This window comes from Chiroxiphia lanceolata, chromosome 31 (assembly GCF_009829145.1).
Source record: "Chiroxiphia lanceolata isolate bChiLan1 chromosome 31, bChiLan1.pri, whole genome shotgun sequence".
Taxonomy (NCBI): domain Eukaryota; kingdom Metazoa; phylum Chordata; class Aves; order Passeriformes; family Pipridae; genus Chiroxiphia; species Chiroxiphia lanceolata.
The window spans coordinates 735,558-748,258 of NC_045667.1; the positions used below are offsets into that span (position 1 = coordinate 735,558).

Genomic DNA, 12,701 nt, shown 5'->3' on the forward strand with positions numbered 1-12,701 from the left:
GCGCGGGGTCCCGGACCGGCGGCGCCCCAAGGTGACTCGGGGGGGGCGCGGCGCCACTGCTCCTGCGCGGAGCGCGTGCGCGACGCCGGGGGGCGTAGCCCGTCCTCTAGGGGGCGTGAACTTTGGAAGGGAGGGGGCGGGGCGTGGCTTGGTGGAGTTATCTGGGAAGAGGGCGTGGTCGCGCCTGTCCCCGCCCCTGGTTCTCATCGGTGGAGGGTGTTTAGGCGGGAAGAAGAATCGCGGGGATTTGTCAGTAGGGCCGTGGGCGGGATTTGGGGGGGGAGGGTGCTCCCACCTCTCATCTCGCGAGATTCCGCCATCTTGTGAGTCCTGAGGGGAGCCGGCCGGGCGGGAGGGGCCGGGACCACCCTGGACCCCCCGGAGCCAGCCCCGCATCCAGACCCGGACCCGGACCCGGACCCGGACCCGCCGCTGCTCAGCTGTCGTTGCCTTGCCTGCCCAGTCCTATTCCAGGTAGTGAGTGCTGGGGAGGCATTTGGGACACTGGGGGGCGCTGTGGATGCACTGGGAGGCACTCTGGGCACCCTGGGGGGCACTCTGGGCACACTGGGAGCCACTCCGGGCACACTCAGAGGCAGTCTTGGAATACTGGGGGGTACTCCGGGAGGCAGTCTAGGAATACGGGGTGGCATTCCGGGCACGCTGGGAGGCAGTCTGGTTATACTGGGGGGCACTAGAGATGGTCTCAGGTGCCTCAGTCTGCACTGGGGGCACTCTGAACTCCCCTACCCACCATGGCACCTCTTGCCAGTTCCTGTTACTGGTTCTAACCGGGAATCACTGGTCAGGTACCACATCCCAACCCCTCCCCAGGGCTTCTCGGGGCTCTAATCTCCCCTAAAATTCTGCCCCTTCCCTCTAACACCCCCTCAGTTTTGTGGTCCCCCTGAGGTGCTGGGAGGTGGTGTGGCCACCCGAGGGTGCAGATTACCGGAGGTGACACAGATGACACTGTCCTACAGGTGACAGAGGTGAGGGGGTCACCTGGGGACAGGGGAGCCCCAGTTACACCATCTTACAGGTGACAGGGCACCCCAGCCCCACAGGTGGCACAGTGATGGGGTAATGAGGGGCTTTGGCCCCATGGAAGTGGGGGTAGGGGTGGCACATAGGGGACCTGAACACCTGGGCCCCTCCATGCCATGGGGGGGAAGTTCTGCCTCACGGACCGAGCCCTGACACCCCAATTCCCTCCATGGGGCACATCCGGGCCCCTCCTCCCCTCCGTGAGTCAGATGGGGGGGGGGAACAGGAAGCGCCGGAGCTGCCGCGTTGTCCTTATAAGGCCTGGACGGCACCGGAGCTGCTTCCGCACGCCCAGTCCTGCCCCACATCCCCCCTACCCCACATGACCCCCTCTGCCCCACAACAGCCCCCCACATCATCCCCACATCCCCTCCCCAGCCCTCATCAACCTGCCCACCCCGCAGTGTCCCCTTGTCCCCCAACCCCAAGTGTCCCCCAACCGCCTTCTTTCCCTCCCACAGACACCCAGAACCTCCCTGCTGCTGGTGCAGCCCCCCAATAAAGCCTTTACCCCCCAACTTTGCCTCTGGAGGGTCTGGGAGAGTGTGGGGGGGTTGTGGGGCGGGTGCCAGGGCGTCACACCCGCCCCATTGCAGACTTTGCCCCCTCGGGGTGTGGCGCAGCACCCTTGGACCCGGCTGTTTGGGAAGGCTCCCCCTGCCCTGGGCGGAGGGCAGAGCCACACCCCACAGTTCTGGCCCACACATCGGGTTCCCCTGTCCCTGCCCCACACCCCCAAATCCTGCTCGACACATTCCAGCCCCACAGCAACTCCCCACAAGGGCACTTTATTGCTGCCGGCAGCGGGGACTGGGGAGGTGAGAGGGGGGTGGGGGACGGGGTCCTGCTGGTCCCTGGCGGCTCCTGCTGGTCCCTGGGGGTCCGGGGGGCCCCCGGGTGGCCCCGGGGGTCCCCCACAGCCCCCTCAGTACTGGCTGCGCCGCAGGTGATTGGCCATCTCGTAGCATTTCTTGTTGACGCAGCCGCCGTGGACGCCCTCCTTGCCCATGGCCAGCACGATGGCTGCAGGGGTAGGGGCGTCAAGGGGGGGCCCAATCCCCCAAAACACCCATCACCCCCCATAACCCTCCTCAAAACCCCCATCACACACACCCCCAGACAGAGTGGGGGGGGCATGGTAGGGGAGGCGGAGGAGGTAAAAATAGGGGGGATGAAGGGATCCTAGGAGTGGACAAGGGGAGATTTGGGGGGAACTGGAGCAGAGGGGAGGATAGAGGTGACAGGGAACAGATCAGGGGTGACACAGGTGAGAGGGCAGCAGGTGACGTGGATGGGTGGGGCTGGAGGGGAAAGGGCAAAGAGTGACATAAGGTGATGGGGGGGCATGTGGGGGCCACCTGGGAGCTTTGGCAGGGGACACTGGGTGACACGGTGATGCCATGAGACACGTGGGGGGCACCTGGGGAGGTCTGGGGTCATTGGGGGTGACAAGGACCGGTCAGGAGGTGACACAGTGTGATGGGGGGGTGACACCGTGATTCTGTGAGACCTGGAGGACACCCATGTATAGATTTGGGGGGGTGAGAGCACAGGTGGGGGGCACCTGGGGGCTTTGGGGTTCGTGAATGGTGCTGGGGGGAGTGACAGGTGACACAGGGTGACAGGGCAGTTACAGGGAGGTCCCTTACTCTTGCTGGTTATGGCAGGAAGGGTCATGGGAGGGCTGGCGGGGGAGAGGGAGGGTGCCAGGGGGTGGTTCAGGGGGTCCCTCGCTCACTCTTGTTGGTGATGGCGGCCGTGATGTTGAAGATGGGGGGGTTCAGGGGAGGGGTGGCGGGGGGTGTCACAGGGTGACGGGGTGTCACAGGGGTCCCTCACTCACTCTTGTTGGTGATGGCGGCCGTGATGTTGAAGGTGGGCGCCCCGGCAGCCCCCTTGGTGCGCAGGTCCATGCTGTGCTCGCCCTCCACCAGCAGCGAGTCCCGGATGACGGAGCAGCGCAGCCCCCCCAGTGTCAGCCCCTGCACCAGCAGCGGCCCCCGCTCGGGGCCCACCAGCGCCGCCACCTCCGCCGGCTGTGGGCACGAAAGTCAGGGGACAGCCCCAAAAACCCGACCCCAGACCCCCAAAACCAACGGGGACCTCATAAGGGACTGGCATGTCCAAGCACTCCCATAACCTTGTCTCTATGACCATATAAGGGATCTAGGAGTCTAGAGACCCCCCCCCCATGACTTCCCCCAGAGACCCCACGTGTGACCCATGACCCCCCCAGGGGACCCCACAAGGGACCCGGGGATCCAGGGACCCCTGTGACCTCCCACGACCCCCGACACTCAGAACCTTCCAGGGTCACCACTTCCACGGGGAACAACAGGTCACGAGGAGCCCAGAAACATCCCCTCAGAGACCCCATAGGGGACCCTTTTACCGACCCTACAAGGACCCTGGATTTAACCCAAGGTACCCCTATAATCCCCTCGAACCCCAAACCCGTGAACACTCATGAACCCCCCAAAAGCCCCAGGGGTGGCCCAGGCATCCAGGGACCCCCATAACTCCCCCGTGACGCCAAGGGGGAACGAGGCGTCCAATAACCCCCTCCAACCCCCCCATGGGCTCCCCTAAACTTCCCCCCTCCCCCCGTTTCCGTGGGGGGAAGTGGGGAGGGGGGGAAGGGGGTGCGCGCGCGCCGCCCCTCCCCCACAGGAAGCCCCGACCGCCCCTCCCCCACCGGGAAGTGGCCGCATTCCGCACATTTTTAGAGGATTTTTAAGTGAAAAAGGGGTGTCCCCGTCGACTACCCCCCATGAGACACCACCGTCCCCCCCATCCCGTTAAGGGACTCCAATAAAACAGATGGCAAAAGGGGCTGTGGGGGAGAGAGGGAGGTGGTCGAACCACGTGGTGCGCGGCCCAACCTCCCTCCCTGCCCGCCTGCGACCCCCCCCAAAACGCCTGCGGAGGGGTTTGAGGGGCGGAGGTTTCCCCCCCCCCCGTACTGAGCACCCGCCCCCCCCTCCGCGCTCCACGCTGGCGCTTTCGCGTTTTTCTCCCTTTTTTGTCCCTCCCAGCGCCCGTCGCGGGGGGGTGGGAGGTTGGCCCCGCCCCCGGAGGCCGCAGGGTCCCCCCGCCCTCCGCGCGCTTGGGCGGGAAACGCCTCAAACCCCCCCCCTCGCCGCGCCCGCCGCTCCCGGGCTCTCACCGTGATGTTGGCGAAGGTCTTGCCGGGGGCGGCGGCCCAGACGGCGGGGGTGTCGCGGTACCCGACGATCGCGGCGTCCTGGCAGGTGCCGTCCGCCAGCAGCGTCTCCACGTAGGGCGCCCACCCGCTCATGGCGGCGGCGGGCGGGCGGGGCGGGGCGCGGGGGGCGGGGCCTGCCGCGCGGGGGGCGGGACTTCGCCGCGGGAAGGGGCGGGGGTTTATCCGCGTGCGGCGGCGCCTGCGCGGTGCGAGCGCGGCGCGGCGGCGGCCGAGAGGAAGCGGCGCCGGCGCCGCGCAGGGGGTTTTCATAGGGCACGGCGGGGGGCGGGGCCGGGGCGGGCCTGGGGGCGGGGCCTGGGGGAAACGCCCCCCCGGGCAGCGCGCGCCGCGGAGCGCGCGGGAATGGGAGGGTTGATCGCGACCCTTCCCCCGTCATCGCGACACACACCCCCTCCTCATTGTGGCTCCCTCCTGTTATCGCGGCCTCCTCCTGTTTATTGGGAACCCTCCCCTTACTGCGCCCGCTCCCCATCTTATTTCGACCACTCCCACCTTATTTCGACGCACTCCCATCCCTTTTTCGAACCCCCTCCACGATTCTGAACCCCGCGATTATTGCATCCCCCCGTTATCCCGACCCCCTCCTGACTCCCCATTATCCTGACACCCGCCCCAGGTTATTCCGACCCCCCTCATTATCTCGACTCTCCCCTCCCCTTATTGCGCCTCCTCCGCTCCGTTATTCCGATATCGCGACACCCCCCGGTTTTAGTGACACCCCCCCGTTATAACGAAGCCCCCGTTACTGCGCTCCCTCCCCCACACACGGCGACCTCCCGGGTATTTTGTGACAAACACACACCCCCCGTATCGCGACCCGTCATTGCGACCCCCCCCCCCCGCCCCGCGCTGGGCCCCACGTGCCCCCACGGACGCGGGTGGCTGGGGGGGCTTGGGAGCCCAATGCGGGTCTGGGGGTGCGGGAACCCCGCCCCTCCCCCCGCGGGTCGCGGTTTGACTCAGCCCCGGGCGGGACTTTCCGGGGGGGGGGGGGGGAGGGGACGGCGGTTTCACTTCCTGCCCCGGGTGGGGGGAGGGGACACGCGGCTGCGGAGGGGGCTGGGGGGGGGACCGCGGCGGCCAGGATCCCCCCCGGGGAGGGTGGAGGGGGCCATGACCCTCAGAGCCAGGGAGGGGGGAGTGGGCGGCTGGGGGTGCCCGTTTTCCCCCAAAAAAACGACCCGGACCCTTCCTCCCCCCCGGTGAGAACTTCCCCGGGAAGTGGTCAGAGCCACCGCCCCTCCCCCACGCTGCAGGGCCATGGGGCTCAATCCCCGCTCCCCCACCCCTGGGGGCCCATAGGTGCTGAGTTCCCCCCCCTCGGCCCGTCTGGACCCCCAAAAATCCTGCGCCCCCAATTCCCCCCCTCCCCGCATTTGGCCGGTGCTGTTCCCCCCAGAGCCGCCAGAAGGCGCTCCAGCCCCCCTGGGGGGGGTTGTGTTACCGTGACCTTTGGGGAGGGATAAAAATAGCCCCAAAGGTGGGGAGGGGGGGGTCACACACACCCAGGGACCATCGTCAAGTGCCACCAGCCCCGGACACTCGGGGCCCCCCCGGGGGCTGAACTTGGCCGCGGTCCCTTCGGGGGGGAGGGGCGAGGGGAGGAGGATAAATAGTCCCGGGGGACCCCCGTGGGGGAGGGGAAGGTCTCAGGCACAGGCAGACCCCAGTGAGCGGAACCCGGACCCCCGGGAACCCCCTGCAGGGCCCCCGCCCCGGGCCCCTCTGGGCGTTCTGGGGGGCAGGAGGGGGGTGGGAGAGGGGGGCTCTCTGAGGGGCACCCGGACACTGGGGGCCCCCGTGGGATGGGGGGGGCGTGGGGCCACCTCCGGGGCACCTGGACACGGGGGTCACTACCCCTGGAGGTGGGGAGGGGTCTGCGGGGTCTGGGGTCAGGCCGGGACACCCCTGACCTTGACCTTGCCCCCCAGGTCCCCTCCACTGCAGCCATGTCCATCCAGAAGATCGTGGCCCGGGAGATCCTGGATTCCCGCGGGAATCCCACGGTGGAGGTGGATCTGTACACGGCCAAGGGTACGGAGAGGGGGCGGGGGGTGACAGGGGGGTTGGGAGGCTGGGGGGGACTTGGAGGAACTTCAGGGTTGTGGTGGGATGTGGAGGGAAGATAAGGGGGTGCTGGGGACGTGGGGGGGCCCAGGCTGGGGGTTGACTTTGCTCTGCTCCCCCAGGACGGTTCCGGGCAGCAGTTCCCAGTGGAGCCTCCACCGGGATCCATGAGGCCCTGGAGCTCCGGGATGGGGATAAGAGTCGCTACCTGGGCAAAGGTTGGACCTGAGGAGGAGAGAGGGGAAGTGGGCACAGCCAGGGACCCCAAAAACCAATCAGGGACCCCCAAAACCCTGCAGACCCCAACAAGGTCCTTGAAAACCCAACTGGGTCCCCCAAGAACCAACGACTCCCCCAGTGACCCCCCCAGTGGTCCAACTGGACCCCCCAAGATTCTACAACACCCCGAGAGCCATCTGGGTCCTTCAAGAGCTGCCAGGACTCAAATGGGTCCCCCAAGACCCAACCAATGGACTCCCCCCAATGACCCAACAACCCCCCAAGACCCAACTGCATCCTCTAAACCTCCCCCAAGACCCATCTCAGTGCCCCGAAGACACAACAACCCCCCACAATCCCTCCCCCGTCAGTCCCTCCCAACCTCCCACCCTCATGTGTTTGGTGGGAGGGGGTGACCCCAAGGTCAGAGGTCACACCCCCTGCCCCGACCCCACAGGGGTGCTGAAGGCCGTGGATCACATCAACAAGACCCTGGGCCCAGCTCTGGTGGAGAAGGTGCGTGTGGGGGAGGAGAGGGGAGGGGGAGGATTGGGGGGCACTTGTGGGGCAGGTGGGAGGCTGACACCTCCCCCCATGCCCCAGAAACTCAGTGTGGTGGAGCAGGAGAAGATCGACAAGCTCATGATTGAGATGGACGGCACCGAGAACAAATGTGAGCTCCCCTCACCCCCCCACCTTTCCCCGGACCCTGGGACCCCTCAAACTGAGCCCCTCCTTCCCGTTCCTCAGCTAAATTCGGGGCCAATGCCATCCTGGGGGTCTCACTGGCCGTCTGCAAGGCCGGGGCAGCTGAGAAGGGGATCCCCCTGTACCAGCACATCGCCAACCTGGCTGGCAACACTGAGCTTATCCTGCCCGTGCCGGTACCCTGGAGCACCCAGAGGAGCGGGAGGGACTGGGGGCACAGTGGGGGATTTATAGGGGCACAAATGGGTCTTGGGGAGGGATTGGTGGATGTCTGAGGAGGACTTTGGGGCATCTCACCAAGGTTTTGGGGGGGTGTTGGTTGGGTTTGGTGGGACCTGGTTGTGTTTGTGGATATTGTTTGATTTATTGGTTCTTGGGGGGGGTCTTTGAGTCTTTGGGGAGGGTCTTTGGGTACGGGGGGGACCTGGTTGGGTCTTGGGGGAGTTGAATCTTTTGGGGTTCATGGGGTCTTTGGGCAGACATTGGAACTTTGGGGGACCTGGTTGAGTTTTTAAGGGGGTTGTCAAGCCCTTAGGGCAAAGTTGAGTCTTGGGGGGCTCTTTGGACTCATTGGGCCCCCCCGGCCAGGCCTTCAACGTGATCAATGGGGGCTCTCACGCGGGGAACAAGCTGGCCATGCAGGAGTTCATGGTGCTGCCGGTGGGCGCCGCGACGTTCCGCGAGGCCGTGCGCATCGGCGCCGAGGTCTATCACAGCCTCAAGGCCGTCATCAAGGCCAAGTACGGCAAAGACGCCACCAACGTGGGCGACGAGGGCGGCTTTGCCCCAAACATCCTGGAGAACAATGAAGGTGGGGGCCCCCGGAACACCTGGCTGCCTCCCAGAGGGCCTGGGTGCTCCCCTACCCCAGGGGTTGGGGGCTTGGAGCTATTTATAGATCCTCCCTCCCACCCCCGGCGTTGGGTTTCGGGGTCACATCCTGAATTAGTGGTAACTGGAGAAAGGTCATGGGGCAGTGGGGGAGGGGCAGGAAAGGGCAGGGGGGGCCCTGGGTCCATCTGGCTTGGGGGGGAGGGGCCCTGAGGGGGCCATGGGGTCCAAGTCCCCTCGGTCAAGGGTCAGCATTGAGAATCTCCGTGGATGGATTTTGGAGACCCGGGGGGGGAATTTGAGCCCAGACCCCTGTGTCTGTCCCCCCTGGGGTGCAGGTTTGGGGGGTAATTGGGGGTTTGGAGGGGGTTGGGTCTCTCCCCCAACCCTGTGGCCGGTGCTGAGCTGGGGTCCCTCCAGCTCTGGAGCTGCTGAAAGCGGCCATTGGCCAGGCTGGGTACCCAGACAAGGTGGTCATCGGGATGGATGTGGCAGCCTCTGAGTTCTGCCGGGAGGGCAAGTACGACCTGGACTTCAAGTCACCCCCAGACCCCAAGCGCCTCATCACTGGGGAGCAGCTGGGGCAGCTCTACAAGAACTTCATCAAGGACTACCCCGGTGAGCACTGGCATGAAACTGGGAGGGTACTGGCAAGCACAGGGAGACACTGGAAGGGACTGGGAGGACACTGAGAGGGACTAGGAGGCACTGAGAAGGTACTGGGATGGACCGGAAGGGACTGGGAGGACACTAGGAGGGAGTGGAAGGCACTGGGAATGCAGGTGGGGACTCTGATGGCTCATACAGGGCTGTGCCTGGGGCCACAGCGTAGTCGCTGTCCCTCTCCCAACCACCAGAGGTGACTGGACCATACTGGTGCAGACTGGTGGCTGTTTCCCTGCAGTGGTGTCAATCGAGGACCCCTTTGACCAGGACGACTGGGAGGGCTGGAAGAGCTTCCTGACACAGGTGGACATCCAGGTGGTAGGCGATGACCTGACGGTGACCAACCCCAAGCGCATCGCGCGGGCGGCCGAGGTGAAGGCGTGTAACTGCCTCCTGCTCAAGGTCAACCAGATCGGCTCCGTCACCGAGTCCATCCAAGCGTGAGTCCCCCTGAGAATCCTTGTGCAAATCCCCGTGTAACACCTCTGTCACTGAGTCCATCCAGGTGTAAAACCCCCGTGAACCCTTGTGCAAATCCCTGCGTAACATCCCCATCCCTGAGTCAATCCAGATGTGAGTCCTCCTGTGGATCCTTGTGCAAATCCCTGCCACCGAGCCTATCCAGGTGTGAGTCCTTGTGTGACCCTCCCCTGTGCGACACCCCCGTCACAAAGTCCATCCAGGTGTGAATCCCCGTGCAAATCCCTGTAGAAATCCCCGTGCAAACCCCCTCACTGGACCCACCCAGGTGCGAGTCCTCGTGCAAATCCTTTGTGTGCAGCCCCTTGAGCTCCCTGTGCACGACCCCCGTGCGAGCTCAGGTCCCCTCTCGTGTCCCCTTCCCAGGTGCAAACTGGCCCAGAGCCACGGCTGGGGGGTGATGGTGAGTCACCGCTCGGGCGAGACCGAGGACACCTTCATCGCTGACCTCGTGGTGGGGCTGTGCACGGGCCAGGTAAGTCCCCTCGTCTCCTGTCACCCCCGTGTCCCCCAGCACCCCTCAATGTCCCCTCTGTCTCCCCAGATCAAGACGGGAGCTCCCTGTCGCTCCGAGCGCTTGGCCAAATACAACCAGCTGATGAGGTGAGGCAGCCCCAAATCTCTGTCTCCCCATCCTTGTCCCCAGATTTTCATCCCCCCACTCTGTGTCCTCACATGCCCCACAGGGAGCTGGGGGGAGGCCCCGGGGGGAGTTGGGGGGTCCCCAAGCCCATCCCCATGTACCCTGCCCAGAGTGTCCTTGTCCCTGTGTGTCCCCCATGTCCCACCCCCGACCTCTGGGTCACCCCCTTTGACCCCATGTCCCCCCACTGACCCCCCAGGATCGAGGAGGCGCTGGGGGACAAGGCCAAGTTTGCGGGGCGCAAGTTCAGGAACCCCAAAGCCAAGTAGGAGGGGGAGGGGCAACAAACCCAGCCTGACCCCCCTCCCAGGGGTCGCTCCCCCAACTCCCTCAATAAACTCTGAAGCACCACGAGCCCCCAGCCCATTGTTTGTTTGGTTTGGGGGAGAGGGGGACACAAACACACCCCCCACGCCCCCCCCCAGGGAATGGGGTTGCCCCCCCCAGAACAGACACAGGGACCCTGCCAGGAGCTGAAGTGCTTTATCACCGCTCTCATGTGTCACAATCATTCTCCCCCACTGTTAAATACCCCCCAGGGGTGCAGCCCCCCCTCCCCACCCCCCCATCACGCCGAGGGCCCCCCGGGGCCCCCCCCGGCTCCCCCCTCATCCTCCGCCTGCCGCAGCCGCTTCTTGGCCCGGATCTCGTTCATGGCCTCCTCGATGGAGCGCGTGTCCCGCTTGTTGGCCACCGGCACTGGGGGCACAAGGGAAGGTCAGAGGGACCCCGGTGAGTCTTGGGGGGCTCAGGATCCCCACAGACCCCCACAGGGAGCCCAAGTTTTTGGGGGCCACCCAAGAGCTCCCCCAGGTGTCCAGGACACCCCCACTCCTTCCTTGGTGTTGTGGCCCCCCAGGACCCCCACTCACCACACCCATAGGCCTTGTTGGCCTCCATGGTGCGGGCGGCGGCTTTGGCGGCATCGGAGCCAATCAGGTGCCGGTATTTGTCCTTGTAGTCGTTTGGGGGGCCGGGGAGGGCAGCGCCGCGCTCAAGCTCCGCCTCCTCCTGCTGTGCTGCCAACTCCTGAGGGAGGGGCATCAGCACAAAACTCTGCCCGTGACCCCACCCCCTTTTACAACAAACCCCACCCACTCAGGGCAAAGGGAGGGGCCTTGGGTGGGGCCTAACCCCAAGACACCCACATAGGCCACACCCCTGGTGTCAGCTCAAACCACGCCCCTCCGGCCAAGACCAGCCTCACCCCTGGCCTTTTAAGCCCTGCCCCATGTCACTAAGCCCCGCCTGTGTGCTCTAAGCCCCGCCTACCCGGAGGCGGCGTCGCTCCTCAGCCAGGGCCGGGTCCCACTCCTCCCCCCGCCGATACGCGTCCAGCTCCTCGTCCGATGGTGCGAACTCCTGGGGACACCCACAGTGTCACCCCCTGTGCCCCCTCCTCCCACCTCCCCTCGTGTTCCTGGGGACACCTCAGATGTCACCCTGTGTCCCCCCCTCTCCTGCCTCCCTCCATGTCCCCCCCTGTTCCCAGAACTCCTGGGGACACTGACAGGTGTCCCCCCCCGTCCCTCCCCGTCCCCACCTTTTTGAACACCATGACATAACGACTGTCCTCGTCGTCCCCGAAAGAGAAGGACGTCAGCCCGGCCACCTCGGCCACGTCGTGCCTGGAGAACACAGGACATGTCCCCAGCTGTCCCTCCCTTCCCCTTGAGGGTTCCCGACTGCCCCAGGATGGAGCTGCCACCTGGGGCTGCTTCTGTCCTGCCCCCACGTCCCCACTGTCCACCAGCATTCCCAGTATTGCCCTGCAGTGCCCCCCACATCCCCCCAGTGTCCCCAGTATCCTCCCAAGTGGCCCCCCCTCTCCCATGTCCCCAGGGTCCCCAGTACCCCCTCAGTGTCCCCAGTGTTCTCCCCGTGTACAAAGTACAACCCTATGGCCCCTTCAGTGTCCAAAGCAGTCCCCACTGCCCTCCTTGTGCCACCAGTGCCCCACCCACTGCCCTCCCAGTGCCACCAGTGCCCCCTCACAGGATGCTCCTCTCGATCTTGTTCATGGGCTGGAAGCGGCGCCGGGGCTCCCCACTGGCCTGGATGAATTGGGACACCTCCTGCTCCATCTGGGAAGGACACGGGTGGTCGGAGAGGGCCCAGGCATTGGGGGGGCACTCAGGTGCCCACAGAGGCTGGGGGGGAACTCACCCTCTTCCTGAACTCGACTTTCTGGCGCTTCTCCTGCTCCTGCAGCTTCTTCACGCGAGCGGCTTGTTCTGGGGGAGCACGGAGGGGGGGTCAGGACGCCCGGGATTCCACAAGACCCCCCCAGGACCCTCCGGGGGCGGCTCTCCATGGGCCTGGGGGCGGGATCTGGGCAGGGGCGGGGCCGAGGGCGGGGCCAGCACCACAGCGGTGTCCGGCTAAAGGGCGTGGCCTGGTGGGCGCCCCAGCCAATCAGTGGAGCGAGGGAGCGGAGCCATCCCCGGGGGGGCGTGGTCACGCGTGAGCGCGGATGTCGTTGGGGGTGGGGTGAGGGCGAAGGGCCGGGACGCACCGCCCTCTTCTCCCCCCCCCTCCGCCACCTCCCGCCGCAGCCGCCGCTTCCCGCCCCGCCCGCTCGGCCCTCCCGGTGCCTCCGCGCCCCTCCGGCCCCACTGACCCCGCGCCCGACGCCGCGTCTCGCCGTCGGCTGCCGCGGGCGGCCGCTCCATGGAGCTCAGGATGGAGCCCAGCAGATCCAGCTCCGCCATCTTGCGACGGGGTGGCGGGCCACGCCCCCGGCGTGCTGCGTCACTGCGGAGGGCGTGGCCTCGGGGAAGGGCAAGGCGTTCTCGTGACGGGGTGGGGAGTGGG

The 12,701-nt window shown here is 66.1% G+C and overlaps 3 protein-coding genes across 4 annotated transcripts; 1 reads left to right on the top strand and 2 right to left on the bottom strand.

Annotated features, from left to right (window-relative positions):
- Positions 1-330: 330 nt before the first annotated feature.
- ENO3 (enolase 3) lies at positions 331-10,241 on the top strand. Of its 2 annotated transcripts, none has more exons than XM_032713763.1 (12): positions 331-474; positions 6,205-6,307; positions 6,463-6,558; positions 7,017-7,075; positions 7,163-7,232; positions 7,310-7,443; positions 7,856-8,078; positions 8,519-8,716; positions 9,003-9,204; positions 9,611-9,719; positions 9,789-9,847; positions 10,087-10,241. In XM_032713763.1, the coding sequence occupies exons 2-12, from the start codon at positions 6,223-6,225 to the stop codon at positions 10,154-10,156; spliced, it is 1,305 nt and encodes a 434-aa protein (XP_032569654.1). In that variant the 5' UTR covers positions 331-474; positions 6,205-6,222; the 3' UTR covers positions 10,157-10,241. The 2 variants fall into 2 exon arrangements, with proteins under 2 accessions (XP_032569654.1, XP_032569653.1); XM_032713762.1 differs by lacking the exon at positions 331-474 and adding an exon at positions 5,927-5,942.
- Positions 1,818-4,388, bottom strand: PFN1 (profilin 1). The gene is made up of 3 exons (XM_032713786.1): positions 4,214-4,388; positions 2,891-3,083; positions 1,818-2,070 (listed from the first exon to the last, which is right to left on the bottom strand). The coding sequence occupies exons 1-3, from the start codon at positions 4,343-4,345 to the stop codon at positions 1,973-1,975; spliced, it is 423 nt and encodes a 140-aa protein (XP_032569677.1). The 5' UTR covers positions 4,346-4,388; the 3' UTR covers positions 1,818-1,972.
- A 110-nt stretch (positions 10,242-10,351) lies between the features above and the next one.
- On the bottom strand, positions 10,352-12,639 carry SPAG7 (sperm associated antigen 7). The gene is made up of 7 exons (XM_032713775.1): positions 12,508-12,639; positions 12,054-12,121; positions 11,883-11,971; positions 11,431-11,515; positions 11,160-11,249; positions 10,760-10,916; positions 10,352-10,586 (listed from the first exon to the last, which is right to left on the bottom strand). The coding sequence occupies exons 1-7, from the start codon at positions 12,596-12,598 to the stop codon at positions 10,456-10,458; spliced, it is 711 nt and encodes a 236-aa protein (XP_032569666.1). The 5' UTR covers positions 12,599-12,639; the 3' UTR covers positions 10,352-10,455.
- Positions 12,640-12,701: the final 62 nt, after the last annotated feature.